At 41.0% G+C, this 26,821-nt stretch overlaps 2 protein-coding genes and 1 pseudogene across 4 annotated transcripts; all 3 read right to left on the bottom strand.

Annotated features, from left to right (window-relative positions):
* LOC113021462 (zinc finger protein 525-like) lies at positions 1–3,235 on the bottom strand. 2 transcript variants are annotated; one of them, XM_026166175.1, is made up of 4 exons: positions 3,155–3,235; positions 2,079–2,156; positions 900–1,177; positions 1–731 (listed from the first exon to the last, which is right to left on the bottom strand). In XM_026166175.1, the coding sequence occupies exons 2-4, from the start codon at positions 2,094–2,096 to the stop codon at positions 368–370; spliced, it is 660 nt and encodes a 219-aa protein (XP_026021960.1). In that variant the 5' UTR covers positions 2,097–2,156; positions 3,155–3,235; the 3' UTR covers positions 1–367. The 2 variants fall into 2 exon arrangements, with proteins under 2 accessions (XP_026021960.1, XP_026021959.1); XM_026166174.1 differs by lacking the exon at positions 3,155–3,235 and adding an exon at positions 3,063–3,148.
* Positions 3,236–15,376: 12,141 nt separating this feature from the next.
* On the bottom strand, positions 15,377–19,301 carry LOC113021456 (deoxyribonuclease-1-like; annotated as a pseudogene).
* Positions 19,302–21,638: 2,337 nt separating this feature from the next.
* Positions 21,639–24,466, bottom strand: LOC113021463 (zinc finger protein 525-like). 2 transcript variants are annotated; one of them, XM_026166177.1, is made up of 3 exons: positions 24,395–24,466; positions 23,316–23,393; positions 21,639–22,625 (listed from the first exon to the last, which is right to left on the bottom strand). In XM_026166177.1, the coding sequence occupies exons 2-3, from the start codon at positions 23,331–23,333 to the stop codon at positions 21,984–21,986; spliced, it is 660 nt and encodes a 219-aa protein (XP_026021962.1). In that variant the 5' UTR covers positions 23,334–23,393; positions 24,395–24,466; the 3' UTR covers positions 21,639–21,983. The 2 variants fall into 2 exon arrangements, with proteins under 2 accessions (XP_026021962.1, XP_026021961.1); XM_026166176.1 differs by having other exon boundaries at positions 24,303–24,444.
* Between the last annotated feature and the right edge of the window lie 2,355 nt (positions 24,467–26,821).

The raw sequence follows: 26,821 nt of genomic DNA, 5'->3' as shown, positions 1-26,821 counted from the left end.
AATAACATCGTAATAACATCGTAATAACATCGTAATAACATCGTAATAACATCTTTACAGTTTGTGTAAACCCAACAGAAACCATGTTGTCCCAAAACGCTGCGTTTGTGTCCCATATGTAACACCGTGTATTATCCAACTTATTTCACATGGTTTAACTTGAACTTTAAAAACTACAATAAAGTTTTGCTGTATTACCAGTAACAAATCTTTTATATACACATTAGCTTGTTTAAAAAAAACTGACTGAATTACCTCTAAACTGGTTCTAGGCTTTGTCACACTGGTCGCACTGGTGCGTGTCCATGGTCAGTAAGCGTAGAGTTGACTTAAGCTCGAGTTTGTGTAAACTGAACTGCTGCACCGATCACGTATCAGCGTCTGTTGGTGTGTTTCTGGGGTCGCTGGCTGGAGGCTTTCCCAGAAAGGTCACATGCGACGCCAGCTTGTGTGTCGCCAAGCTCGACTTCAAAGCAAAAGCCCTCCCACACTGGTCACACTTGTGTGCTTTAACTCCACTGTGGACCAGTTTATGTCTCTTTAAGTTGCTCTTATAATTAAAAGCCTTTCCGCACTCCTCACATGTGTGGGGTTTTTCTCCGCTGTGGACCATCTCATGGATTTTTAAGTGGCTCATCCGAGTAAAAGCCTTCTCACACTGGCTACATGCGTATGGTTTGACTCCTCTGTGCAGGCGCTGATGAGTTCTCAAGTTGCCCATCAAACTAAATGTCTTTCCGCACTCCTCACATGTGTGGGGTTTTTCTCCGCTGTGGACCATCTTATGGGTTTGTAAGTGGCTCATCTGAGTAAAAGCCTTGCCACACTGGCTACATGCGTATGGTTTGACTCCTCTGTGTAGGCGCTGATGAGTTCTCAAGTTGCCCATAGAACGAAATGTCTTTCCACACTGGTGGCACATGTGTGGTTTGACGCCGCTGTGGCTGAGGTGATGTGTTTTTAAGTTGCTTTTCCGAGTAAAAGTCTTTCCACACTGGTCACAACTGAAGGGCTTTTCCCCACTGTGGATGCGCTGGTGTCTTCTGAGGTGACACGGGGCATGAAACTTCTTGTTACACTGATCACACCTGTAGTGCTCAAGTAAGTTTGCACTTGAGTGAGCATCTTCAGCCAACTGAGAGCACTGAGGTGTTGGGCTCTCTTTGTCGTCTTGTTCCTACAGCAACAAAGACACAGGCAGGGAGTCAGAAGCTTAATAAGTGTTTGAGTTAAATCTTGTTTTGTCGTGCCGGCCTCTCTGCTTCGATAAGAAACCTGTTTGTTGGATGATGCCCATAATAGTAACCTGTTGTGTTGTAAATTGTTTGGATGCGTTTTGGAAAAGAAAGACTGTATTATTGCATAAAATACATTTAAACAAGTGCATCGCTGATTGCATCTTGTGGACATCGGTTCTACCAGCTGATTGCCCTGCTCAGTCTTTACGCCCGACCCAACGAGGGACAATCAAATGCAGAGGGGACAGTGCGACTTCACCCGTGCACTTGCACCTCTTGCACACAGTCCTCATTTACAAAGTGCTCTGCAAATCACCCCGTCCCTGTTACAGTGCAGCGAGCCAAAAATGAACCATTTAGTCCTTGGTGTAAGACCAGGGGTGTCGAACTCCAGGCCTCGAGGGCCGGTGTCCTGCAGGTTTTAGATCTCACCCTGGGTCAGCACACCTGAATCAATTGATTAGTTCATTACCAGGAGAACTGGAAGTCATTTAACCATTTAAATCAGCTGTGTTGGAAATAAGGAAAGGTCTAAGAGGTTGAAGCCTTCGTCTTTCCATTTACTATTTTCTTTTCTTAACATGCATTTAGTTTCTCATGTTCTGGAAAACTGTAAATAATTACTAAAGGGTGGTAGTTAACAATAATCATAATGATATAATGACAATAAATGATGATCATTCATGAAAGTTGTACTGAGACTTTTCACGTTTCCTAAAAGCAGCTCGGCCTTGGTTTGCACGGCACTTCCAGATGTGTTTATAAACTACGAACAATTTCACGTATAAAAGTCTGTAAAATGTTCGGACTCATGATTTATAAAAACGATGTTTTTCTCACCGTGTGTGAAGAAAACATTTTCTTCTTTCCAAGATGGCCGACTACGTTCCTCCGTCAGACTGCTCGACCCACCAACACCTGCCAGGAAAGAGCTTTATTAGGCTCCGGAGCCGAAATGCACATTAAAGTCACTTTACATCCAGATGACTTAGACCGTCCTAAGATAATAAACTTTTAGCCTGGTCTAGATTAAACTGAGCTGATGGCAAGACGGAGGATCAGAGGACTTGAAGCTTTAAATAATCCCTCAAGGAGACAGGTCTAACCTTTCCTTTGAAATATCTCTGAGGTAGCATGGACAACATACACGTGCAGATGAGAAATGACACCCTGATTCAATCATTCCCTCTCTGTAAACACTTTAACTGGGAAGCCAAGCTAAAGGTTAAATGATCAGCGGCTGTAGGTTTAGCTGTGCTCGTATGCCCGGACAATCCAAATATATAAATAAAGAACTGCACACAAACACAATTACACTACTTGATCTGTTACAATCGAGCGACATTACTTGTCAGCATCTGGAATCATGGAACTCTTTGGTCACGGTGAAGGAACAGTGTGCAGGGCTGTTTTTAAAATGAGGTTTTTCACCAAGCATCCTGATGGGCTCTTCCCAAGAGTTAGTGGACAGATTGGAGGTCATGTTCCCAACAAGCAGCAACTGGTGCCGAGGATGAAAGGAACCATGAATGTGCTCAAAGCTAGATTGCGAAACCGCGATATCAGAAACACATCCTGCATGTGCTGAACTTGCTTTCTAGCAAAGCACCCTGGTTTGCAGTGTCCCAGGTGCAGGCCAGCACTGAGGATTGTTCTCCAGTCACTGTACACACAGTTTAAGGGAGGACAGCAGTTCCTACTTTGAAGGTAAACCTTAAATGATCAGCAGCCATGAGTTTAGTTGTGCTCGTACAAGTTATTGTCTCCAGTGTCTCTGCGGGTCCCTAACACTCCCTCACAAACACACCTGAGCTGGGAACATACCTGAGGGAGAGCAGCAGATGACAGCATGCAGGAGACAACAAACTAATCTAAACATATAAAACAACTCCAACCAACATCAGCTTGGTGGTTACCTTTGGAGGAGCCCAGCCCATGAGCTGTGCTGTGATGACTTATGGTGAACAGGTGTGCCAACAACTAAGAGCCGAGACAGAGCCTCTTAAAGCTGTAGGACAAAAAACAGCACGTCCAGAGCACCTGAAGGCCAGAAGGTGGCAGCAGCAAACGGGTGTCAGGTACAATCTTCAGCTTCCATAGTATCTACAGATCATACACTCCTCCCTTTGCTCAGTGTTTTCACCTTCAGCACATAAAGGTGAACTTCAACCACACCAACAGACTGGAATATGTTCACCCACACAGACCTGGACCAGTACGCCTCATCTGTACTGGATTACATCTCCAAAACCACAGACAGTGTCACCACCTGACAGTGGGCAGGGATAGCTCAGTAGGTAGAGTGGTGGCACCATGATCGGAAGGTCGGTGGTTCGACTCCACTGAACGGCTACCCTGAGGTACCCCTGAGCAAGGTACCGTCCCTACACACTGCTCCCCGGGCGCTGCATTGGTGGCTGCCCACTGCTTCACTGGGTGAATGGGTTAAATGCAGAGGAACTATATCCCTACGGGGACTAACATGCACACTTTACTTTACACCCAGAAACGGATCACCATGTACCCCAACCAGAAGCCTTGGATGAACCGGGATCTTTGTCTCTTCCTGAAGGCCCGCAACACCGCCTTTAGGTCAGGAGATGCACACGCCTACAGCACAGCCAGGGCTAATCTAAAGAAGGGCATCAAAAAAGCCAAACACCATTACAAAAAGAAGGTAGAAGAACACTTCTCCAACTCCAACCCCCGACGCATGTGGCAAGGACTCCAGACCATCACAGACTACAGGACCACCAAACCCTCCCCCGCATCCTCTGATGCAGGGGCGGAGCGTGGGGGTGGCTTACGGGGCTTAAGCCCGGGTTGTTTTGTCAGAAGCCCGGGGTATTTTGGAGTGTAATTTTTTCATAGTTAGATGCCTGGCTGACAACTGTATAAAACAAAAAGTACACACAATATTCGAAGCACATAGTGCACACTGTGGGAATTTACGACTGTGCGTGAATCCCCCCCTGATATTGGTATGATCCGAGCTCAGGCACTAAGCGACTGAGCGAGGGGGCGGGGGGAGCTGCTGCCCGTGAGTGCACTGTTGGAGAGACGGAGCCAGCCATACTAAGGAGAGCTTAAGTTTGAGCAGGTACCAAAGCAAATCATTCGTACCGTACAAATAATGTAAATGTGACGGTGCATCACGAAAGATTGATATCAAACTGATCACTTGACCAATATTATTTTACTTGCTCCTCAAGTGAATCAACAAATGGCGAAATGAAAAGCCGAACAAATGCTATTTTTTAGAGAATCTTAGCTTACGTGTGTTTATTTCATATTTTCAGTTCTTACCCTCCCCGACTAATTCGGTTTCAGTTATGTACTGAAATATAAGAATGGACATTAGAGGGTTCTTTCAAAGAAAAAACTCAGGTAAATGTTATTTTATATATTATGCTTTGTATGTTGTTCAGTATATTTCTATGCAAAACAAGAGGGATTTCAGTACACAGCAGGATATTCACATTTGTAACCAGATATTTACACTTTAGGGAGAAAACATAAAACATTTTTACTGTACAACATCAATTTAGAGTAAACTTTTGTTTTAGATAAATATTGAAATATATTATGAATTAGTTAAATGTCAGAATAAAGAGAGACAGAGCTGTCTATTTTTTATCACTTTCATTAAATTTAGGAGTACATGTACACTAAGTTTATTGTTAATTAATAAGAAAACTCCAGACGATTCCATTCTGAGCTGAAGAAGCTTCTGATAGGTTAGTAGAGTCCATGTGAGTAAACTGGTGGCACACCTGTGGATGCATATAAGGCAAAACACAGAGCCTGTTTCTGTGACATGGGAAAATCAAGAGATATCAACCAAAACACCAGGAGAAGAATCGTGGAGCTCCATAAGTGTGGCTCAAGTTTGAATACAATTTGGTGCCATTTGCAATTAAAAAACACAGACAGTTTCTCTCTTTACTCTTAAAGTTAACAAATATGTTTTTATATTTATCAATCTAAAAAAATAAACATTTAGTCTGATTTGATGTTACAATTAAAAAAGTGTTTGTGTTTTGATCTGAAGAGTTTGTAAATATGTGGTTTCAACTGTATATTTGATGATTGTCAGCACAAAGAGGGAGAGAGAGGAGCAGAGATTGAGATGGAGAATGAGGACAGAACAGAGATGAACAAGAGCAGGTGAGACACATGTTAGTCAAATGGTTGCTTACTAAAAGTATCACCGTATCATAGGTACTCATGTATCTCGTACCTAGTGTTTCTTTTTAGGTTTGCTATTTTTCAAATTCTATATTTATTAAGTTATGCAGGCTTGTTTGCACAACAAGGCTGAATAATTATATAAACTTTTCTCAATCTAAATATTTTGGTAGAATTAAATAAATAAGTGTAGTGCAGGTCTATGATGATTTTTAGTGCTACTATCATCTAGTTCTGATTGTGGTTATGTCTTGGTTAAGTCCTCAGTAATCCTGCTTTTGAACTGTTGTAGTCCTGTTTTAATTCTGGATCAGTTCTGGGTCTGGTTGAATTGGGGTTCAGTCCCTGTGTCTTGATACAGCCCCGAGTTTGTTCCGCCTTGCTGCTTAATTAAAAAACTAGTTTATGGTGTCCTGCATTTGTGATATATATATTTCCCTATATGAAGTCATTCTTTTTTGAACAAAACTCAAAACAGAGCCTATTAATCTTTCAGTCATTTCTACACCCCCCCCCCCCCCCCCCCTCAAAAAAAAAAAAAAGATCCCACATGCATACTACCCTTTAGGGCTAAGCCCCGGGTGTTTCAAATGTCTGGCTCCTCCTCTGCTCTGATGTCTCCTTCCTCAATGAGCTCAACAACTTTTATGCTCGTTTTGAGCGAGGGAACCCCACAACCAAAGCAGACCACCAACCTCTGACTCTCTCCCCCACCGATGTAGGAGCGGTGCTGAGCAGGATCAATGTCCACAAGGCTGCAGGCCCTGATGGCATCCCCGGGCGTGTTCTCAGAGCGTGTTCTGGGGAGCTTGCAGGAGTGCTCACAGACATATTCAGTCTGTCCTTGGCCCACGCTGTGGTACCGGCCTGCTTCAAATCCACCTCCATCGTCCCGATACCCAAAAACTCCAACCCATCTTGCCTCAATGATTACCGCCCAGTAGCACTCACCCCCATCATCACTAAGTGCTTAGAGCAGCTGGTCCTAGCACACTTCAAATCCTGTCTCCCCCCCACCCTGGACCCCCACCAATTCGCATACCGCCAGAACAGGAGCACAGAGGATGCAGTCTCCATCGCACTGCACTCTGTCCTCTCACACCTGGACAACAACAACACCTACGCCAGAATGCTGTTTATAAACTTCAGTGCAGCGTTCAATACAATCCACCCCTCACAACTCATCAGGAAACTGACAGACCTGGGCATCAGCTCCCTCATCTGCAAATGGTTACTGGACTTCCTGACCAACCGCCCCCAACATGTCCGGCTGGATAACCGCTGCTCATCTACCATCACAATGAACACCGGTGTACCACAAGGCTGTGTGATGAGCCCTTTCCTCTACTCCCTCTTCACCCACGACTGCAGACCTGCTGATGGTTCCAACACCATCATTAAGTTTGCAGATGACATCACGGTGATTGGCCTCATCAGTGCTTTGAGCGCTCAGATGAGTAGAAACGCGCTACATAAGAACCAGTCCATTTACCATTTGGGTAATAAAATTGCAGGTAACATTTCCAAGGCAGGTAGGAAAAAAATGAGCTGCTATCAGTGTATGTTTGTTTTAAGGTGAGGTGCCACGAACCCGCATGTAGGGAGATGTAACCTCGTACCTGAGAAGTGTCAATATGGGTGTATTTCCATCTGTACAGCAGTATTTAGTACATCCTGGTACTTGGCAGGATGTGCAGGAGGCAGAGAAAGAGCATAAGCTTTCAGCACCTGTTAGAAATGTCACTTTCCCACATAAGAAATAAAAGGTGCTCCACAATAGTGCTGCAATTGAATATATTTTGCAATGAATTGAAGCCCATGTCAGTATTCATAGAAGAAATTGTATATGAATGCACAGCTTCCTTACATGTGCATTTGTTTCATTTGCAGATCACGCCAGACAGCTCACAAAGTCCATGATGAGGAAGCCAACCATAGACAAGCTGGCGGCTAACAGAGAGGCTGATGTCAATAACTTTGTCAAGTTCATCACCAAGGACTCTATTCAGAAGTCCCTGGGGATGTATCTGGAGATGCTTAAGAGAAGAAAGGCTTAGAGAGGGGAAACATGTTTGCACACTTTGTAGCACCAGCTACAGATGTGATCTGACATCAGGCAGTGAGCAGTCTACATGTTTGGGGGATAAAACCCAGCATTTACCCCTCAAGGTGTTAATAAAAACACTCGAGGTTAGGGTGTGACTTTTTGTTTTGGTTTGAAGAGCCGTACACTCGGGCAACCTGCCGAGCCTTCTCCATCACTCAGCATTACCTGCAGTATGCTTACACGAGCAAACTGCTAATTGTTGCAAAAGAGTCTCACATATGAAGGACTAACAGCAAATCTGACCTTTAGTGCATCTAAATGTGGCAAAGCCTTTGTCATCTCTAACAAATGTTTGGTTTTTACTGTGAAATATCCAAATAAATGTCTGGATTCATACATTAAATGGATTAAAGCGTGTGGTTCTCATTCATTATCTCTGTAACTCAGACGTCTCTACATTCAAATGACAGTGGAGAATGTTAAGAGGCCCTGGGACCATTTTTGTACATTTTAGTTTTTCAGTTACAAGCCATTTGCACTGTGTTGAATGGAATATAGCCAAATTCTCTAAAAAAAAGTTTGGCATAATTTCATTTCAAAATTCAAGTCTGACTTCCTTAAATTAGCTTCAGTGGCTAAGCTAACAATACACATCCTCTTAGAGCCCTAGGGACCATTTTTGACCCATTGACTTCCATTATAAACGCTATTTTTCACTGCAGAATTATTACCGTTAATGTCTTGGTGATTACTTATGTTTCCGTTTCGTTTTGGTCTATGAGCCTTAGAGTTGTAATTTTTTTATTTGTCCACCGGGTGGCGCCCTTGCTCCACATTTGATCCCTGCTGGAAAACAGCGGGCTGCTTGGACAGACCTGCGGGAAATGAAGCCTCATTTCCGGCGTGCAGCAGCGGCTTCGCCCGCTGATCGGGCGGGACCATTTTCGGTCCCTAGGACCATTAGAGGGTGCTTTTTTTTTTTTAGTCAACAGGAAATGACGTATTTGTTGTCACGTGGTATCGGACGTGTGGGCTGGAAAAAGGAGTCCCCGGTGATCGTGCCCCGGTCATCGTCGCGACTTACCCCGGGAAGATGCACTTATTTCGGCCTAGAGGAGAAGCATTTGCCACCTGGAGACCATTTTCTGGTCCTGAAAAAAATAATAAAAGGCGATCGAAATGAATGTTGGTGCCAATCTTTAGTCCATCTAAAGGCCTAATTATAATAACAATTGAATATTACCTCAAATGTTTTTTTTGGAAAATATTCAAGTTTTATGTTTTTTGGGGCAAAAAAAGCAGTGCGCTCATGTGACCAAACCGGGATATAAAGGGTTAAAATCCGCGAAATGTAATTAAAACTTGACATGAATATTTCAAGGAGAAGTAGGTCTAAAAGATTGGCTAATTTAAAGTGGAATAAAATATTAATATATAAATTTTTTATAGCACTTTTTTGGGCGTGGTCGATTAGGACCGATAGTGTGTTCATTTTATGAAATGCGCTCCTGCAAAAAAAATAAAAGGCAATCAAAATGAATGTTGGTGCCAATCTTTGGTCCATCTAAAGGCCTAATTATAATAACAAACAAATATTACTTCAAATGTTTTATTTGGAAAATATTTAGTTTTTTGGGGCTAAAAAAACAGGACGCTCATGTAATAAAACTGGGATTTAAAGGGTTAAAACAACGAAAATCGAATTAAAACTTTATATGAATATTTCAGGGAGAAGTAGTTTTAAAAGACTGACCAATTTAAAGTGGAAAAAAATATGAATATATAATCTTTTTATTGCACTTTTGGGGCGGGACCATTTTTGGTCCCCAGGGCTCTAAAGGGATGCATTTTTAAGGGTCAGCCAGGAGTTAAAAATTCAGCGGACAACCAAATCAAAATGAATCTTGCATTCTTATAACAAGGAGCATTTTTCATTCTTTGTATGTTTGTGTTTTGGACAATTGAATCAATATACGACACTTCAAAAGGACCTGAGTGTCAGCGCAACACAATCGGCTAAACTTCAGGTGTGCAGTGTCTCCACACTTTTCACTGTCACGTCCTGTGTGTGACAGACATGAATGACCTCTGCTGTGGTGCTCCCTGTTTTCTTTGAGCACTACATTTACACATTTAAGAGTATTACCCTCAAATGTGTTTGGATTTGTCAATGTGTGAGTCGTCTACTAAGCCTAAAGCTACAAGTCACTAATGTGACTCCTGGAAAAGTAAATGTTCTTTCATGTAAAGAGATGAAATCAGCACGTGTATTCACTTTAATATTACATCCTCGGGGGGGAGGCTAAGTATTTTGCAGCAGCTTGGTATTGAACTGCAAACCTTCCAATTAGTAGAACTGAACTACAGCAACCCCAACTCAACTGTTCAGCCAGGACAAGCAGTGCTTGTCTAGTCAGTTATACCAAAGCATAAGTGATGTGCTTCTACATCACTGCCATCTTGAGGCTGCAGTCAGCTATCGTCTCTCCAAGCACACTTCTCTTGGACGCTATTAGAAACTCTAGTGTCTCTATTTCCCAGGCGTCTTTAGCTTTTTGTATGCAGACAACCTGATTTTCCATTTCAGTGTTTAAAAATCACAGGTTAACATATGTGGTGAACACATTTCAGCTTTACAGGAGTAACTGAAGATGACTGAAAATAATCTTTAATGAATACATTGTTTCTTCTTTTGTGTAGGGGAGACCGGGGATAGTTGTAACGTGGGTCAGTTGTAACACTTCCAGTTTCTCCAATCAGGGCTAAGTTTCAAATGATGTGACTCATCCTGTGCATGCCCAACTCAGTTCTGCTATCACATGTGAAAAATCAGCACATTTTGTCAAACACAGACAATTTAACATGAAAAAAAGTAATTTGTATGCCAAAAAGTACGTTTTTCTACTTTATTTCAATTTCTAATAGCATTATCTGCTTTGCAGTTAAACTCATCAAACTTAAATTGTGTTATTTGTATGTCTATGGGGATATATTCTGTGTAGGTCTTTAGTGCTAGTGTTTTAGCCGTTGGCTGTAATGTTAGCTAGTTCATGGCTATAGGAGTCTGGGTCAGTTGTAACAGCTACAGTCGGGGTCAGTTGTAACAATAACGCAGATGTTACAACTTACCACACTATTACTTTAACTTATATTAAACAAGTTGGGGCAACGACATCAGCAGAGAGAGGTTCACTGGTCGCATTTGTATATGCGGTTAATGCCATTGGCAACACAATTCCTCCACTGTTTGTGTTCCCACACATACATTATGCAGACCACTGTGTCAGAGATGGACCAGTAGGAAGCACTGGTAGTGGAAATAAATCAGGATGGGTGCAAGAAACAGATTTCCTCATCTTTCTGAAGCACTTTGCAAACCACACCAAGGTAAGCCATGAAAAAAAGTAATGGAATTGCGATGCTGGTGCACAACTACATTTTTTCAGCTTCATTGTTATGTTCAAAGTTGGTGCAAGAGTTGTAGGTTATAATGCCCACTGAGCCAATGAGGCCAAACTCAAGGAAGACCAACCAAAATTAATGAAATATTCAGTTGCAGAAAATTCCATAATTTGCGGATATACCCAACAGTAATTTAATAATTGGAGGTGACTTTAACCTAGTATTAGACCCATATTTGGATAAATCCTTGTCCAAAAAAATCACACCGTGTAAAAGCAGTAATTTTATTAAAACATATATGAAGAATATGAATATCTGTGATGCGTGGAGAATTTTAAATCCATCAGGCAGAGAGTATTCTTTCCACTCCCACGTACACAATAGCTATTCAAGGATTGATTATTTTTTGGTGGATGGAAAAATGCTCCCCCTAATTCGAAATGCAACCTATCATAATATTATTATCTCTGATCACTGCCCCGTTACTTGCTCCTTTGCACTTAGTAACCCCATTAAAACATACAGAAATTGGAGATTTGACCCACAATTACTGAACGATTCAGAATTTAAACAATATATAAACTCTCAGATGTCTTTATTCTTTGATATAAACGATAATGCTGAGACCTCTCCAGATATACTATGGGAAACGTTTAAAGCTTATATCAGGGGGTTTATAATATCATATCAAGCGTCACGGAACAACAGGAATAAATTAGAACAGCTAAATTTAGAAAAAAGAATCCACGAACTGGACGTCAATAATGCAATGGCTCCTTCTTTAGATAAGTATAATACTATTTGTGCACTAAAATATAAACTAAACCAAATATTATCTATTAATATTAATAGAACTTTCACTTTTGTGAGACAGAACTATTTTGAATTTGGGGATAAACCCCATAAGTTGCTAGCCAGACAACTAAAGAAACTAGAAAATGATAGAGCGATTCATAAAATCAGAACAAGTAACGGAAATCTGGTCACATCACACAAAGATATTAACGATAACTTTAGACAGTTTTATGAATCCCTCTATACTTCTCATCCCACTGCAGGGCCTAATGAAATGCAGGAATTTTTAGATAAATGTGATCTTCCTGTGTTAGACCAGACAAATGCCAATATTTTGAACGCTAAGATCACAATTGAAGAAATTACAAAATCTATCGGATTACTAAAAAACAACAAGAGTCCAGGCCCTGATGGGTTAGGGAATGAGTTTTATAAATACTTTAAGATCAAATTAAGTCCATATCTATTTAAATTATATAATCATGCATACAAAATGAGCACCCTACCTCCAACATTGAATGAAGCAACTATTATAGTACTTCCAAAAAAAGGCAAAGCAACGGAGGAAGTGGGATCATATAGACCTATTTCTCTATTAAATTCTGATCAAAAAATTCTGGCTAAAATACTAGCGAGTAGACTTAATACAGTAATAGATAAATTGGTGCATTCAGACCAAACAGGTTTCATTCCAAACAGGAGTTCTTTTAATAATCTTCGACGTCTATTTAATATAATCTATTCCCCCAAGGTACAACAGGACCTACTTATACTTAGCTTGGATGCCGAAAAGGCATTCGATCATGTGGAGTGGTCCTACCTCTTTGCAGTCCTAGAAAAATTTCAACTGGGACAAGATTTCATCTCTTGGATAAAACTACTTTATAATAATCCCACAGCCAGAATTCTTACAAATCAGACATTATCAACTCAGTTTAAACTCAGCAGAGGTACAAGACAAGGATGCGCTCTTAGTCCATTATTATTTGCCCTGGCTTTGGAACCCTTAGCACAGACAATTCGAACTCATATGGATATACACGGTTATGATACAACATACACTTCTAATTCTATATCGCTCTATGCTGACGACATATTATTATACATAACAAAACCATTAATATCCCTCCCAGCAATTCTCTCCGTGATTGATAAATTCAGTACTTTCGCAGGCTACAAGATTAACTGGGGAAAAAGCGAAATACTGCCCATTAAATTAGAGAATAAACAATGGCTTACATCTCTCCCATTTAAAATAACCTATGAAAAAATCACTTACTTGGGCATTACAATACCAAAAAACTACAGCTCCCTAATGAAAGAGAATTTTCTTCCCTTACTGGAGAAACTTAAAAATAACATTCAGTACTGGAGGACACTTCCTATTTCTTTAATAGGGAGAGTGAATTCAATAAGAATGGTATTCCTCCCGCAGTATTTGTATCTGGTTCAAAACATCCCAATTTTCTTCCCCAAATCTTTTTTTAAAAAGATGGACGCCATCATTATGCCATTCATATGGAATTATAAAACACATAGAATAAAAAAAGACCACCTATGCAAACATAGATCCCTTGGTGGACTTACACTACCTAACTTTATGTACTACTACTGGGCATCAAATTTAAGAATAATTTCCCTTCTATTGGATGACACAGCAATACTCCCTAACGGCTTACAGATGGAGCGGGAGGATTGCCTTCCTTACTGTGTTGGTGGAATACTACTCTCTCCTATTCTTTTGACAAACTCATATTACAATTCGAATCCAGTGATTTATAATACCGTACAAATTTGGAGACAAATAATTAAGCACTTCAAATTGAAAAAACTATCAATGTGTACATCCATTACAGCTAACCCCTCTTTCCTTCCATCATGTGTAGACGGAGCTTTCAATATATGGCAGGAATTGGGAATTTGTAAATTAAAAGATTTATACCTAAATGATACTTTTATGTCATTCCAACATTTAAAAGATAGATTTGGATTGCCTCACAGTCATTTTTTTAGATATCTTCAACTAAGAGACTATATCCGTACATACCTGCCACAATTTGAAAACATATCGTCCGATCCTTTGGACAGATGTCTTAGTGATGGAAGGGGGTTTGAACAGAGAATTTCATTATTTTATAATTCAATACAGGAGATGAGTATACCTTCAACTACTTCAATCAAAGAGGAGTGGGAAAAAGATTTTGGGACTCTCCTATCAGAAGATTTCTGGCAGGAGGCCTTACACAACATAAATACGCCTTTTATTAATTCCCGTCACTGTTTAATTCAGTACAAAATTATACACAGACTACACTATTCAAGGGAAAAACTTCACAAAATGTATCCAGAGTGTTCCCCCCTCTGTGAAAAATGCAAGATACACTATGGAAATCTGTTACATTGTTTTGCACTATGTCCAAGGCTTCAGGGTTTTTGGTATGATATTTTTACTTATATGTCTAATATTTTTAAAAGTAAGATTGAACCAAACCCGACAGTAATCATCTTTGGGATTTCCAACGAAACACAAAATTTACAACACTCTCAAAAAAGGTTTATGGCATATGCTTTGATTATTGCAAAGAAATTGATCCTGCAGCTTTGGAAAGGCAACGAGACCCCTGTATTAAAAATGTGGCTTACAGAACTTATAAACACTCTCCACCTTGAAAAAATAAGATATAGTATGAATGACAATGTAAAAGATTTTGAATTAATTTGGCATCCTTTACTTATATACCTTGGGAAAATATAAATTTTTGTTTCCTTTTTTCTCTTCCCTTTTGCCGACAGCCGGGGGATCGGGACCCATTACGGGTGACTGTGGGTTTTTTTTTTTTCTTCTTTGTTTGTTTGTTCTGTTGTTGCTGTTGATGTTTATTATTTGCCTTGTTAGTTTAGAGAAAAAAAGGAGCATAAGTTATGTTATGTGAATTTGTAAAAACTACAATCATGATACTTGCTCTCAATAAAAATATTTGAAACAAGAAAATTCCATAATTTGTCTTTTTTGGGGGGTTGGAATATGTTCAAAAGCTAGATTTCTGCATTCTGTCACACACACACACACACACATACACACACACACACACACACACATACACACACACAGCTACATAAATGGCTCTAAGTGCATTCATGTGTTGAATAAACAAAGATTACATGTTAATGTTTTGTTAGTACTCTTATTTCATTTTGTTACATTTTACCCCAGGATATGTTACAACTAACCCAGACTATGGGGTTAATTGTAACATTTCACTCTTCGTGTTTGAGGCCATACCATGTAATGGGTAATTGTGCTGCAGAGAAAGTAGCTGCACTATTTAATAGCAGAGACATGTAAATACTTTGCATTACATTTTGAATCCACTACCTTAAAAGAGCTCCAATTTACAGACAGAAATGTCAAAGATGTGACAACTATCCCCGGTCTCCCCTACAGATGTATTACTCTACCGCTCTTTTATGTTTTTTCAACATTTTTGGCTCAGTTTTGCAGGTTAGTGTTTTGCTGTGTGTTTGAGCTGTTTTGGGAAATTAATTAAAAAACTTTAAACTCTGAAGACATTTAAGCAGACAAAAGAAGTGAAATAAAATACAAACGCGTTATTAAAGGTTTCCAAATCAACAAAGGGTCTCAGTAAATGTTCCAGACAAATGTGCTCCACTGCAACAAGAAGCCGAATTCTTTACAACACACAAGTTTTCAGTGAAATTCTTTTAGTGGCTTTATTGTGCATTTGCATTTCATGAAGCTGTGGCTGACAGTAGTCCCCAACTGAATGATCATTGTGCTGGCTGCAGATTGAGCACGATGTGTGGAAAGCTTGTGGAAGTCACGGTTCAAGCAACGTGAGCCTAACCGCTCAGCTTCACCTCCACGGGGAAGTGGTCGCTGACAGCCAACGCCTGAGAGACAGAGAAACCGTTCTTTTAGTGGCTCACAGTTTGTGCTGCAGACGGCTTCAGTTTCCACAGGTTTCTTTCCAGTGCTGAAAAACTCAACGTGCCTGCATGGTAATGCCATCACTACAGTATACACTGCATTATGATTTTGTTTGCATCTCTGTGGTCGTTACTACAGCCACTGCTTTACAAAGTTGCTCGATTTTCTGTAGCTCAAAGCTGATATTAAAAAAGCAAAAGTGCTTTAAAACTGCATGATTTCTGATGGGGCGACTGCTTTGCCCTTTGTGTAGAATGCCTCTCTTCTGATTGGAGCTCAGTAAACATTTTGCTGATGAGTCTATGGTCTCAGTTGCAGTGAATACAACATTATGTTAACTTTTTATATTGATGTTTCCATTAGTGTCAGCGGGGAATGAGGCAGGTTGTGCTTTTTAGTTCAAATGAATTCTTACAGAGATAAGGATTGAAATTCATCTGTTACCAGATCTTGTTTGAGATTCAGGTCCGTCATGTAGTTATACACCTTCGCACTATCTTTCACCACTCCTCTCATCATGTCCGCAGTGACCACAATCCTGCAAACACAGAAAGATGATTAGAGTTTAGAGTTTGCGTGCACACATCAGAACGACCTGCCACAATCTGTCTACCTGTCGTAAGGGCAGACAGTTTGCGACACGGTAGTGTCGGCCGCATCAGTGATCAGCCAATGGAAAGTCTTGTCAGTGAAGATGCGGATCTGCTGCCAGTCAGACCCGGACACATAACTACAGCCTGCGTTGAAGTCACCCAGCAGCACGATGTCCTGCAGGGAGAGTAGTGTGAGTCGCATTTACCGAATGTGTGTTTTTCCACCAAATAAATGATTTTTACTTGTAGGCTGTAAATACATCATTGTTCCAGCGAGCGCGGACATCTGCCACCACGTCATAGAGAGCATTTAGCTCCCGAACAGCTGATTCTGGGGAGGTGTGCTGAGGGATCAGAGTAAAGTCTCTCACAGCTACAGAAGAGAAGGGAACGAAGGAGTGTTGACAGTGACGGAGGCGCTTACACCGCATGAGAATGATAAAGGACTAGTGACTAACATGTCCCAGGAACTACCACGCACAAATGTTTGAATGAGGATCCACATCATTATCAGTGTGATGCAGAAACAGCTGTATAACTCGAGCCACAGCACCTACCAGTGTGTTTGGAGGAGAACATTACGACAAACGGCTCCCTGCTAAAGGCGTCTTGTCCAGTTTCCTCCGGGCCGTCGTCATAGGTGTAGCTTTTTGCCACCGATACCAGCGCCTCCCTGTGGAGAAAATCACCACCTTTTCATTTGCTGCCAGTGTGTACTTCATTTCTAAACATGTCCAGTTGCTTCTCGGGACAAATTTATTGTAGTTCTGCTTTTCCCCTTTTTTTAAATCACTTCTTCTGAATTCTGAGTGTGTATAAGATGTATGTTTATGCCAGAACAAAGACGGAGGATTTGCCGTTAAATTACTTCAAACATGCCTCAAACACTACAAACATGCTGGAAATATAAATTTTTAATCAAGTTGTTTTGAATGGTTATTTGAGAAACTTATGGGAGGTTCTTTAACCCTCTGAGGTCTAAGTGATGATGATGATCCAACACCAATCCTGACTTTAACCCCGGGCAACGTGAACAAGTCATTTTTATTTTTGTTAAATTGTTTGGCTTTAAGAAACAAAGAAAACAATCAAACTATTCACATTCTGCCATGAAAAAGACTTTTTCCCTTTCTACAAAATACATATTTAGAGCAAGAACTAAAAATGCTTTTTACACGGCATCACTGCAACGAACCATGTGTTGTTGCAAACAGCCGCCCCTCCCTGAGCCTGACTCTGCCGGAGGTTTCTTCCTGTCAAAAGGGAGTTTTTCCTTCCCACTGTTGCCAAAGTGCTGCTCATAGGGGTCATTTGATTGTTGGGTTTTTCTCTGTATGTGTTATTGTAGGGTCTACCTGACAGTATAAAGCGCCTTGAGGCGACTCTTGTTGTGATTTGGCGCTGTGTAAATAAAATTGAACTGAATAAATATCATTTCACTGTGTGTAGAGTAGAGACTTATTTTTTTCATCGTGGTGCACCTGTAAAGGAAGAGATATCGCTCTTTATAGGTGCTCGCACCGAGAGGCTCGCTGACGATGTATTTGTACTGAGGAGAATCTCTGGGGGGAAACAAACACACACTTTTATGTTTCCATACGTTTGCATTTCATGCTCAGTGTTACTGTTACTGTGTGGACTCACTTGTTGACGTACTCCATGAGTTTTTGGGTTGCTGAGAGATCACTGTCTCTGACCTCTTGGATCAGAATGACGTCATAGCGTTGGACAATCTGCAAAACACAAATAAAAAATGAAAATGAATCAGCTGATTGTCCATCTTGCAACATCACGTTTGTTTATATTTTACCTTGCACGAAAAAATTCATGTGTTAAGCTTTAGATTGTAAAGGCAACGCTACAGCTGTTGCACATCCAGTTATTTCATTGATCATTCCTTAAGCATAGAGGTGGGAATATTCTGGGAATATTCAGGTTTACTTCTGCAACAGGCCAAATCATCCAAAGCATTTCTCAAAATTCAGTTCAAACTATTTCAAAACGCACACACAAGATAACACTTCTGGATTGGTTTTGAAAGCACTCTGACCCAAATTGCATTACAAATGGGTGGATGTAAACATTTTGTACAAACTGTCATATCTACCAAAGAGGGAAAAGTCCCAGACCTTGGTAATGATGTTCATCAGAGTGGTGTTGGAGGCTTTGGTGTCTCCGAAGGATTTGATGTTAAAGGCTCCCAGCAGCAGCGAGTTAAAAGAGATGCAGCAAGGTCAGAAAAAGCCCCAAAGTGCCCACCAAATGCATCCTACACCAAACAGGTCACATGTTAAAAATGACTTAGAAATCACATGAAACACTGACGCTTACAAATGATTTCATATTTATTTTACACGTATGTAAGCTAATGACTTCCCAGGTTATCAGGTTAATAATTTCCAGTTCCTGTGCATTAAAAACCGATTTGCAGGCTGAAGTAAGGCCTTTCCTTTCACTCCATATTTCTCTGTCATAAAGTCCAGTTTAACATGGAGTTTAGTCCAAAACAAAGCGGCTCATGTTCCACCATCTGCTGAGAGCTCATGACATGAGAGTGAGAGACCAAACACCTGCTCCTCTGGATGTATTTTTGGCAGTTTATCTAACATGCTATTTAGCGCGTCACTATTTGCAGCATGTTGCAAGGCTTGGTAAAATATTATCCTTTTAGGACAATATATTACTCTGTTGCCCTGGTTACACCGTCCTGGAGCTGTTGTGGAAGACCAAAGGTTGCCAAATATGGAAACAGAGAGCTGCATTTATACTGTGATGGTTTGCATGTGCTGCTGAAATGTGTTTGTAAACGCACAATTACTGCAGGAAAAATGCACAAAAGTTACTGTAATGCTGCTGTAGCCTGAAACATCCACTCTAAACAAGAAACTGGCTCACAGTATTGCACCGAATACAGCTCAGATGTTTTTGTAGCGAGTGAGAGGTCCATACCTGCTCCTGTATGTCTGCACGGTGGAGACGCCTGAACTCGTGAATCTTCTGAAAGCTCCTGAAAAGCTTCTGAGCAGAATGGCGACCAGTGTCTCTTTTGAGGTTTTTATCTACCTGCAGGCGCATGTGACTGCAGGGTGCTGGGGAGGAGTACAGAGAAAAGGTGTGTTGTGGATGGGGTACAGATTTCAGGCTTTCAGGTTCTCACATCCCAAGATTGCAGTGCAACAAGGATAACGTTGCAACCTCAAATTCTTTTCTGCTCGTCATACAATAAAAACACTTCAGCATTGTTTTAACTTGCTGTTGTCCTGTTTGGCATTTGTGTGAAGTTCTGTCACACTTCACAAATGAACTCAGAATGAGTGTCGCAGTGTTGGGATGACCTTAAACTTTGGCAAAATCCTTACGGAAACTGAAGAAATTCCTTCAAGCAGTTTGAAAGATGCCTTGTTCATGAGAGCAGGGACAGACAAAACATAATATCTACTCTAGGTCTGCTCCAGCAGAGACACGTAACAGTCATTAGCAATAACAACAGTAATATTGCTACAGCCTTGTTAAACTATCATCTGTCCCAGTGTTATATCTTGAAATCAGACCTTCAAAAACCTTCCGATAGGCTGATACAACACAAGTATGCCACCGTCTCCACCTTATTGGTCAGAAAGTTTTTCTTCCCAGTTGTAGCTGAACAAACAGAACCCATTCACTTACAATGCATTCAAGCTTGACAACACAATAATACACTTTAGTGAAGTTTCATAAAAGTGCTCATACTTACAGCATGTTACAGTTGTCATGTTACTGATGAGGGTTAAGCTCTATGTTTTTAACATTGTAATCAGATCTGCCAGGTCGGTGCTTAGACATATACCGGTGTCCACTACACCCAGCCTCCTGACTCTTTCTTTACTGCCAGCTGTCGAGAATCTGATGCCTCAGCAAATACTGAATAAATTTCGGTGCCACCGCTGCTGTCCACATTCATGCTCCCGTCAGGGTAAACCATAGTTTCCCAAACTTTCCATGTATTTTAAACTTGAGAATCCAAGTGAAGCCAAGATGTTTGCTGACTATTAGTCTTGTTTATGAAGTAGACAAACGAATTTTGTGTAGAAAGGATGAGGGCTCAGTGTGCGCGTGAGGAAAGCTTGCACGAGAGGAAATCTCCACTGGGACATGGAAAACTACCACATACTGACCTAAAGAGCAACGAGTACAGAGGGAGAAACAGCAGGAAGTGCAGCTTAACCACAGATTTGTAGCCACTCTTGCAGTTTAAACCAAAGACCAACAGAGAGTTGCACTAGGGCCAAAGTAGCAGGATCATTTTCTGTATTTGACTTTTGGTTATATGCACATGTGACCTGTTGGGGGGTGCAGATGTGCAGTATCTGCACCTTATATTTATATTTTATTTTATATTATATTTTTCTCTAACATCCATAAACATGCACACTCTGGTAAAACTAATTAAAGTTAAATACTTCTTTGTAAGATGTTTAATAAAGAATGATAAAATGGAAAAGTGCCATGTGTGTAGCTAAAAATAAGCCCCAGAGCGAACGCCAAGGCTGCAGTCTGGGAACCGGCGGGGCGGTCACCGCTGGGATGTGCTTATCAGAGTGTGGAAAGTTGTGGACTTTAAACTGTTGAACTTTGATGGATAACCAGTTGTGTCTCAGATCAAACGCGCAGAATAAAATCTTTGCCATAACTGTTGGCATGAGAGTGATGCTCATTATCCCTTCTGGCAACATTTTGAATAGCACCATCTGGTCAAGCAAGGCCATGTGACACACTGAGCTCGTGATACTGGTTTTGGGCGGCAGTGATACGGACACTACTGGACTGAAACTGGTTTGAGAGTCTGCTAAAACGACAGCATGTAAGGACACAATGACTGTGTTTTAGTAAGTGTTTACCTGTTTTACTAAATGTACTTAAGAACTGCTGAGACAGTTTATAAACCTGTGTTTAAATTTCAAGAAAAGAATGATGCATTTGCATTTCTGTATTAATAGTTGGAACCGAGGAGGAAATATGAATATGAATGCAGCTGCATCGTTTTTTGCATTCATGATGTCGTTTTATTCAAATCAGTTTGTGTTAAATGCCCCAGACAACAAATCTGTTGTCGGTTTAATTTCAGAAAGGATGGCGCCACATCATGTGATCATTACAGCATATGTACAGATCTAAATGCATTTCATGTCCTATTATAGTTTTATTCACTTCAGATTAGCATCAAAGTTGTAGCCGCGTCTTTGCCCATTATGAGCCATAAAGTTGGACACTGTTGGAGACTGTTCTGCTGGTGATAAATGAAACGAGACGATCGTTTAAAAGGATTTTATTTTGAAATCTAACACCCATGTAGAGCTAACATTGATCGTAATAACATCGTAATAACATCGTAATAACATCGTAATAACATCGTAATAACATCGTAATAACATCGTAATAACATCGTAATAACATCGTAATAACATTGTAATAACATCGTAATAACATTTTTACAGTTTGTGTAAACCCAACAGAAACCATGTTGTCCCAAAACGCTGCGTTTGTGTCCCATATGTAACACCGTGTATTATCCAACTTATTTCACATGGTTTAACTTGAACTTTAAAAACTACAATAAAGTTTTGCTGTATTACCAGTAACAAATCTTTTATATACACATTAGCTTGTTTAAAAAAACTGACTGAATTACCTCTAAACTGGTTCTAGGCTTTGTCACACTGGTGCGTGTCCATGGTCAGTAAGTGTAGGGTTGACTTAAGCTCGAGTTTGTGTAAACTGAACTGCTGCACCGATCACGTATCAGCGTCTGTTGGCGTGTTTCTGGGGTCGCTGGCTGGAGGCTTTCCCAGAAAGGTCACATGCGGCACCAGCTTGTGTGTCGCCAAGCTCGACTTCAAAGCAAAAGCCCTCCCACACTGGTCACACTTGTGTGCTTTAACTCCACTGTGGACCAGTTTATGTCTCTTTAAGTTGCTCTTATAATTAAAAGCCTTTCCACACTCCTCACATGTGTGGGGTTTTTCTCCGCTGTGGACCATCTCATGGATTTTTAAGTAGCTCATCTGAGTAAAAGCCTTCTCACACTGGCTACATGCGTATGGTTTGACTCCTCTGTGTAGGCGCTGATGAGTTCTCAAGTTGCTCATCAAACTAAATGTCTTTCCACACTGGTGGCACATGTATGGTTTGACGCCGCTGTGGCTGAGGTGATGTGTTTTTAAGTTGCCTTTCCAAGTAAAAGTCTTTCCACACTGGTCACAACTGAAGGGCTTTTCCCCACTGTGGATGCGCTGGTGTCTTCTGAGGTGACACGGGGCATGAAACTTCTTGTTACACTGATCACACCTGTAGTGCTCAAGTAAGTTTGCACTTGAGTGAGCATCTTCAGCCAACTGAGAGCACTGAGGTGTTGGGCTCTCTTTGTCGTCTTGTTCCTACAGCAACAAAGACACAGGCAGGGAGTCAGAAGCTTAATAAGTGTTTGAGTTAAATCTTGTTTTGTCGTGCCGGCCTCTCTGCTTCGATAAGAAACCTGTTTGTTGGATGATGCCCATAATAGTAACCTGTTGTGTTGTAAATTGTTTGGATGCGTTTTGGAAAAGAAAGACTGTATTATTGCATAAAATACATTTAAACAAGTGCATCGCTGATTGCATCTTGTGGACATCGGTTCTACCAGCTGATTGCCCTGCTCAGTCTTTACGCCCGACCCAACGAGGGACAATCAAATGCAGAGGGGACAGTGCGACTTCACCCGTGCACTTGCACCTCTTGCATACAGTCCTCATTTACAAAGTGGAAATAAGGAAAGGTCTAAGAGGTTGAAGCCTTCGTCTTTCCATTTACTATTTTCTTTTCTTAACATGCATTTTGTTTCTCATGTTCTGGAAAACTGTAAATAATTACTAAAGGGTGGTAGTTAACAATAATCATAATGATATAATGACAATAAATGATGATCATTCATGAAAGTTGTACTGATAGACTTTTCACGTTTCCTAAAAGCAGCTCGGCCTTGGTTTGCACGGCACTTCCAGATGTGTTTATAAACTACGAACAATTTCACGTATAAAAGTCTGTAAAATGTTCGGACTCATGATTTATAAAAACGATGTTTTTCTCACCGTGTGTGAAGAAAACATTTTCTTCTTTCCAAGATGGCCGACTACGTTCCTCCGTCAGACTGCTCGACTCACCAACACCTGCCAGGAAAGAGCTTTATTAGGCTCCGGAGCCGAAATGCACATTAAAGTCACTTTACATCCAGATGACTTAGACCGTCCTAAGATAATAAACTTTTAGCCTGGTCTAGATTAAACTGAGCTGATGGCAAGACGGAGGATCAGAGGACTTGAAGCTTTAAATAATCCCTCAAGGAGACAGGTCTAACCTTTCCTTTGAAATATCTCTGAGGTAGCATGGACAACATACACGTGCAGATGAGAAATGACACCCTGATTCAATCATTCCCTCTCTGTAAACACTTTAACTGGGAAGCCAAGCTAAAGGTTAAATGATCAGCGGCTGTAGGTTTAGCTGTGCTCGTATGCCCGGACAATACAAATATATAAATAAAGAACTGCACACAAACACAATTACACTACTTGATCTGTTACAATCGAGCGACATTACTTGTCAGCATCTGGAATCATGGAACTCTTTGGTCACGGTGAAGGAACAGTGTGCAGGGCTGTTTTTAAAATGAGGTTTTTCACCAAGCATCCTGATGGGCTCTTCCCAAGAGTTAGTGGACAGATAGTTGGAGGTCATGTTCCCAACAAGCAGCAACTGGTGCCGAGGATGAAAGGAACCATGAATGTGCTCAAAGCTAGATTGCAAAACCGCGACATCAGAAACACATCCTGCATGTGCTGAACTTGCTTTCTAGCAAAGCACCCTGGTTTGCAGTGTCCCAGGTGTAGGCCAGCACTGAGGATTGTTCTCCAGTCACTGTACACACAGTTTAAGGGAGGACAGCAGTTCCTACTTTGAAGGTAAACCTTAAATGATCAGCAGCCATGAGTTTAGTTGTGCTCGTACAAGTTATTGTCTCCAGTGTCTCTGCGGGTCCCTAACACTCCCTCACAAACACACCTGAGCTGGGAACATACCTGAGGGAGAGCAGCAGATGACAGCATGCAGGAGACAACAAACTAATCTAAACATATAAAACAACTCCAACCAACATCAGCTTGGTGGTTACCTTTGGAGGAGCCCAGCCCATGAGCTGTGCTGTGATGACTTATGGTGAACAGGTGTGCCAACAACTAAGAGCCGAGACAGAGCCTCTTAAAGCTGTAGGACAAAAAACAGCACGTCCAGAGCACCTGAAGGCCAGAAGGTGGCAGCAGCAAACGGTGTCAGGTACAATCTTCAGCTTCCATAGTATCTACAGATCATACACTCCTCCCTTTGCTCAGTGTTTTCACCTTCAGCACATAAAGGTGAACTTCAACCACACCAACAGACTGGAATATGTTCACCCACACAGACCTGGACCAGTACGCCTCATCTGTACTGGATTACATCTCCAAAACCACAGACAGTGTCACCACCTGACAGTGGGCAGGGATAGCTCAGTAGGTAGAGTGGTGGCACCATGATCGGAAGGTCGGTGGTTCGACTCCACTGAACGGCTACCCTGAGGTACCCCTGAGCAAGGTACCGTCCCTACACACTGCTCCCCGGGCGCTGCATTGGTGGCTGCCCACTGCTTCACTGGGTGAATGGGTTAAATGCAGAGGAACTATATCCCTACGGGGACTAACATGCACACTTTACTTTACACCCAGAAACGGATCACCATGTACCCCAACCAGAAGCCTTGGATGAACCGGGATCTTCGTCTCTTCCTGAAGGCCCGCAACACCGCCTTTAGGTCAGGAGATGCACATGCCTACAGCACAGCCAGGGCTAATCTAAAGAAGGGCATCAAAAAAGCCAAACACCATTACAAAAAGAAGGTAGAAGAACACTTCTCCAACTCCAACCCCCGACGCATGTGGCAAGGACTCCAGACCATCACAGACTACAGGACCACCAAACCCTCCCCCGCATCCTCTGATGCAGGGGCGGAGCGTGGGGGTGGCTTACGGGGCTTAAGCCCGGGTTGTTTTGTCAGAAGCCCGGGGTATTTTGGAGTGTAATTTTTTCATAGTTAGATGCCTGGCTGACAACTGTATAAAACAAAAAGTACACACAATATTCGAAGCACATAGTGCACACTGTGGGAATTTACGACTGTGCGTGAATCCCCCCCTGATATTGGTATGATCCAAGCTCAGGCACTAAGCGACTGAGCGAGGGGGCGGGGGGAGCTGCTGCCCGTGAGTGCACTGTTGGAGAGACGGAGCCAGCCATACTAAGGAGAGCTTAAGTTTGAGCAGGTACCAAAGCAAATCATTCGTACCGTACAAATAATGTAAATGTGACGGTGCATCACGAAAGATTGATATGAAACTGATCACTTGACCAATATTATTTTACTTGCTCTTCAAGTGAATCAACAAATGGCGAAATGAAAAGCCGAACAAATGCTATTTTTAGAGAATCTTAGCTTACGTGTGTTTATTTCATATTTTCAGTTCTTACCCTCCCCGACTAATTCGGTTTCAGTTATGTACTGAAATATAAGAATGGACATTAGAGGGTTCTTTCAAAGAAAAAACTCAGGTAAATGTTATTTTATATATTATGCTTTGTATGTTGTTCAGTATATTTCTATGCAAAACAAGAGGGATTTCAGTACACAGCAGGATATTCACATTTGTAACCAGATATTTACACTTTAGGGAGAAAACATAAAACATTTTTACTGTACAACATCAATTTAGAGTAAACTTTTGTTTTAGATAAATATTGAAATATATTTTGAATTAGTTAAATGTTAGAATAAAGAGAGACAGAGCTGTCTATTTTTTATCACTTTCATTAAATTTAGGAGTACATGTACACTAAGTTTATTGTTAATTAATAAGAAACTCCAGAGGATTCCATTCTGAGCTGAAGAAGCTTCTGATAGGTTCGTAGAGTCCATGTGAGTAAACTGGTGGCACAGCTGTGGATGCATATAAGGCAAAACACAGAGGCTGTTTCTGTGACATGGGAAAATCAAGAGATATCAACCAAAACACCAGGAGAAGAATCGTGGAGCTCCATAAGTGTGGCTCAAGTTTGAATACAATTTGGTGCCATTTGCAATTAAAAAACACAGACAGTTTCTCTCTTTACTCTTAAAGTTAACAAATATGTTTTTATATTTATCAATCTAAAAAAATAAACATTTAGTCTGATTTGATGTTACAATTAAAAAAGTGTTTGTGTTTTGATCTGAAGAGTTTGTAAATATGTGGTTTCAACTGTATATTTGATGATTGTCAGCACAAAGAGGGAGAGAGAGGAGCAGAGAGAGATGAGAGAGAAGAGGACAGAACAGAGATGAACAAGAGCAGGTGAGACACATGTTAGTCAAATGGTTGCTTACTAAAAGTATCACTGTATCATAGGTACTCATGTATCTCGTACCTAGTGTTTCTTTTTAGGTTTGCTATTTTTCAAATTCTATATTTATTAAGTTATGCAGGTTTGTTTGCACAACAAGGCTGAATAATTATATAAACTTTTCTCAATC

This window comes from Astatotilapia calliptera, chromosome 4, assembly GCF_900246225.1.
Source record: "Astatotilapia calliptera chromosome 4, fAstCal1.2, whole genome shotgun sequence".
NCBI lineage: Eukaryota > Metazoa > Chordata > Actinopteri > Cichliformes > Cichlidae > Astatotilapia > Astatotilapia calliptera.
The sequence above is the reverse complement of the archived record's forward strand: the minus strand, read 5'-3'. Positions and strand labels throughout refer to the sequence as shown.

What these genes read in the sequence shown, in the direction of transcription:
- LOC113021462 (XM_026166175.1), bottom strand. An exon ending in TGCCACCAGTGTGGAAAGAC is followed by an intron (nt 732 to 899) that starts ATTTCGTTCTAT and finishes GTGCGGAAAGAC; the next exon opens with ATTTAGTTTGATGGGCAACT.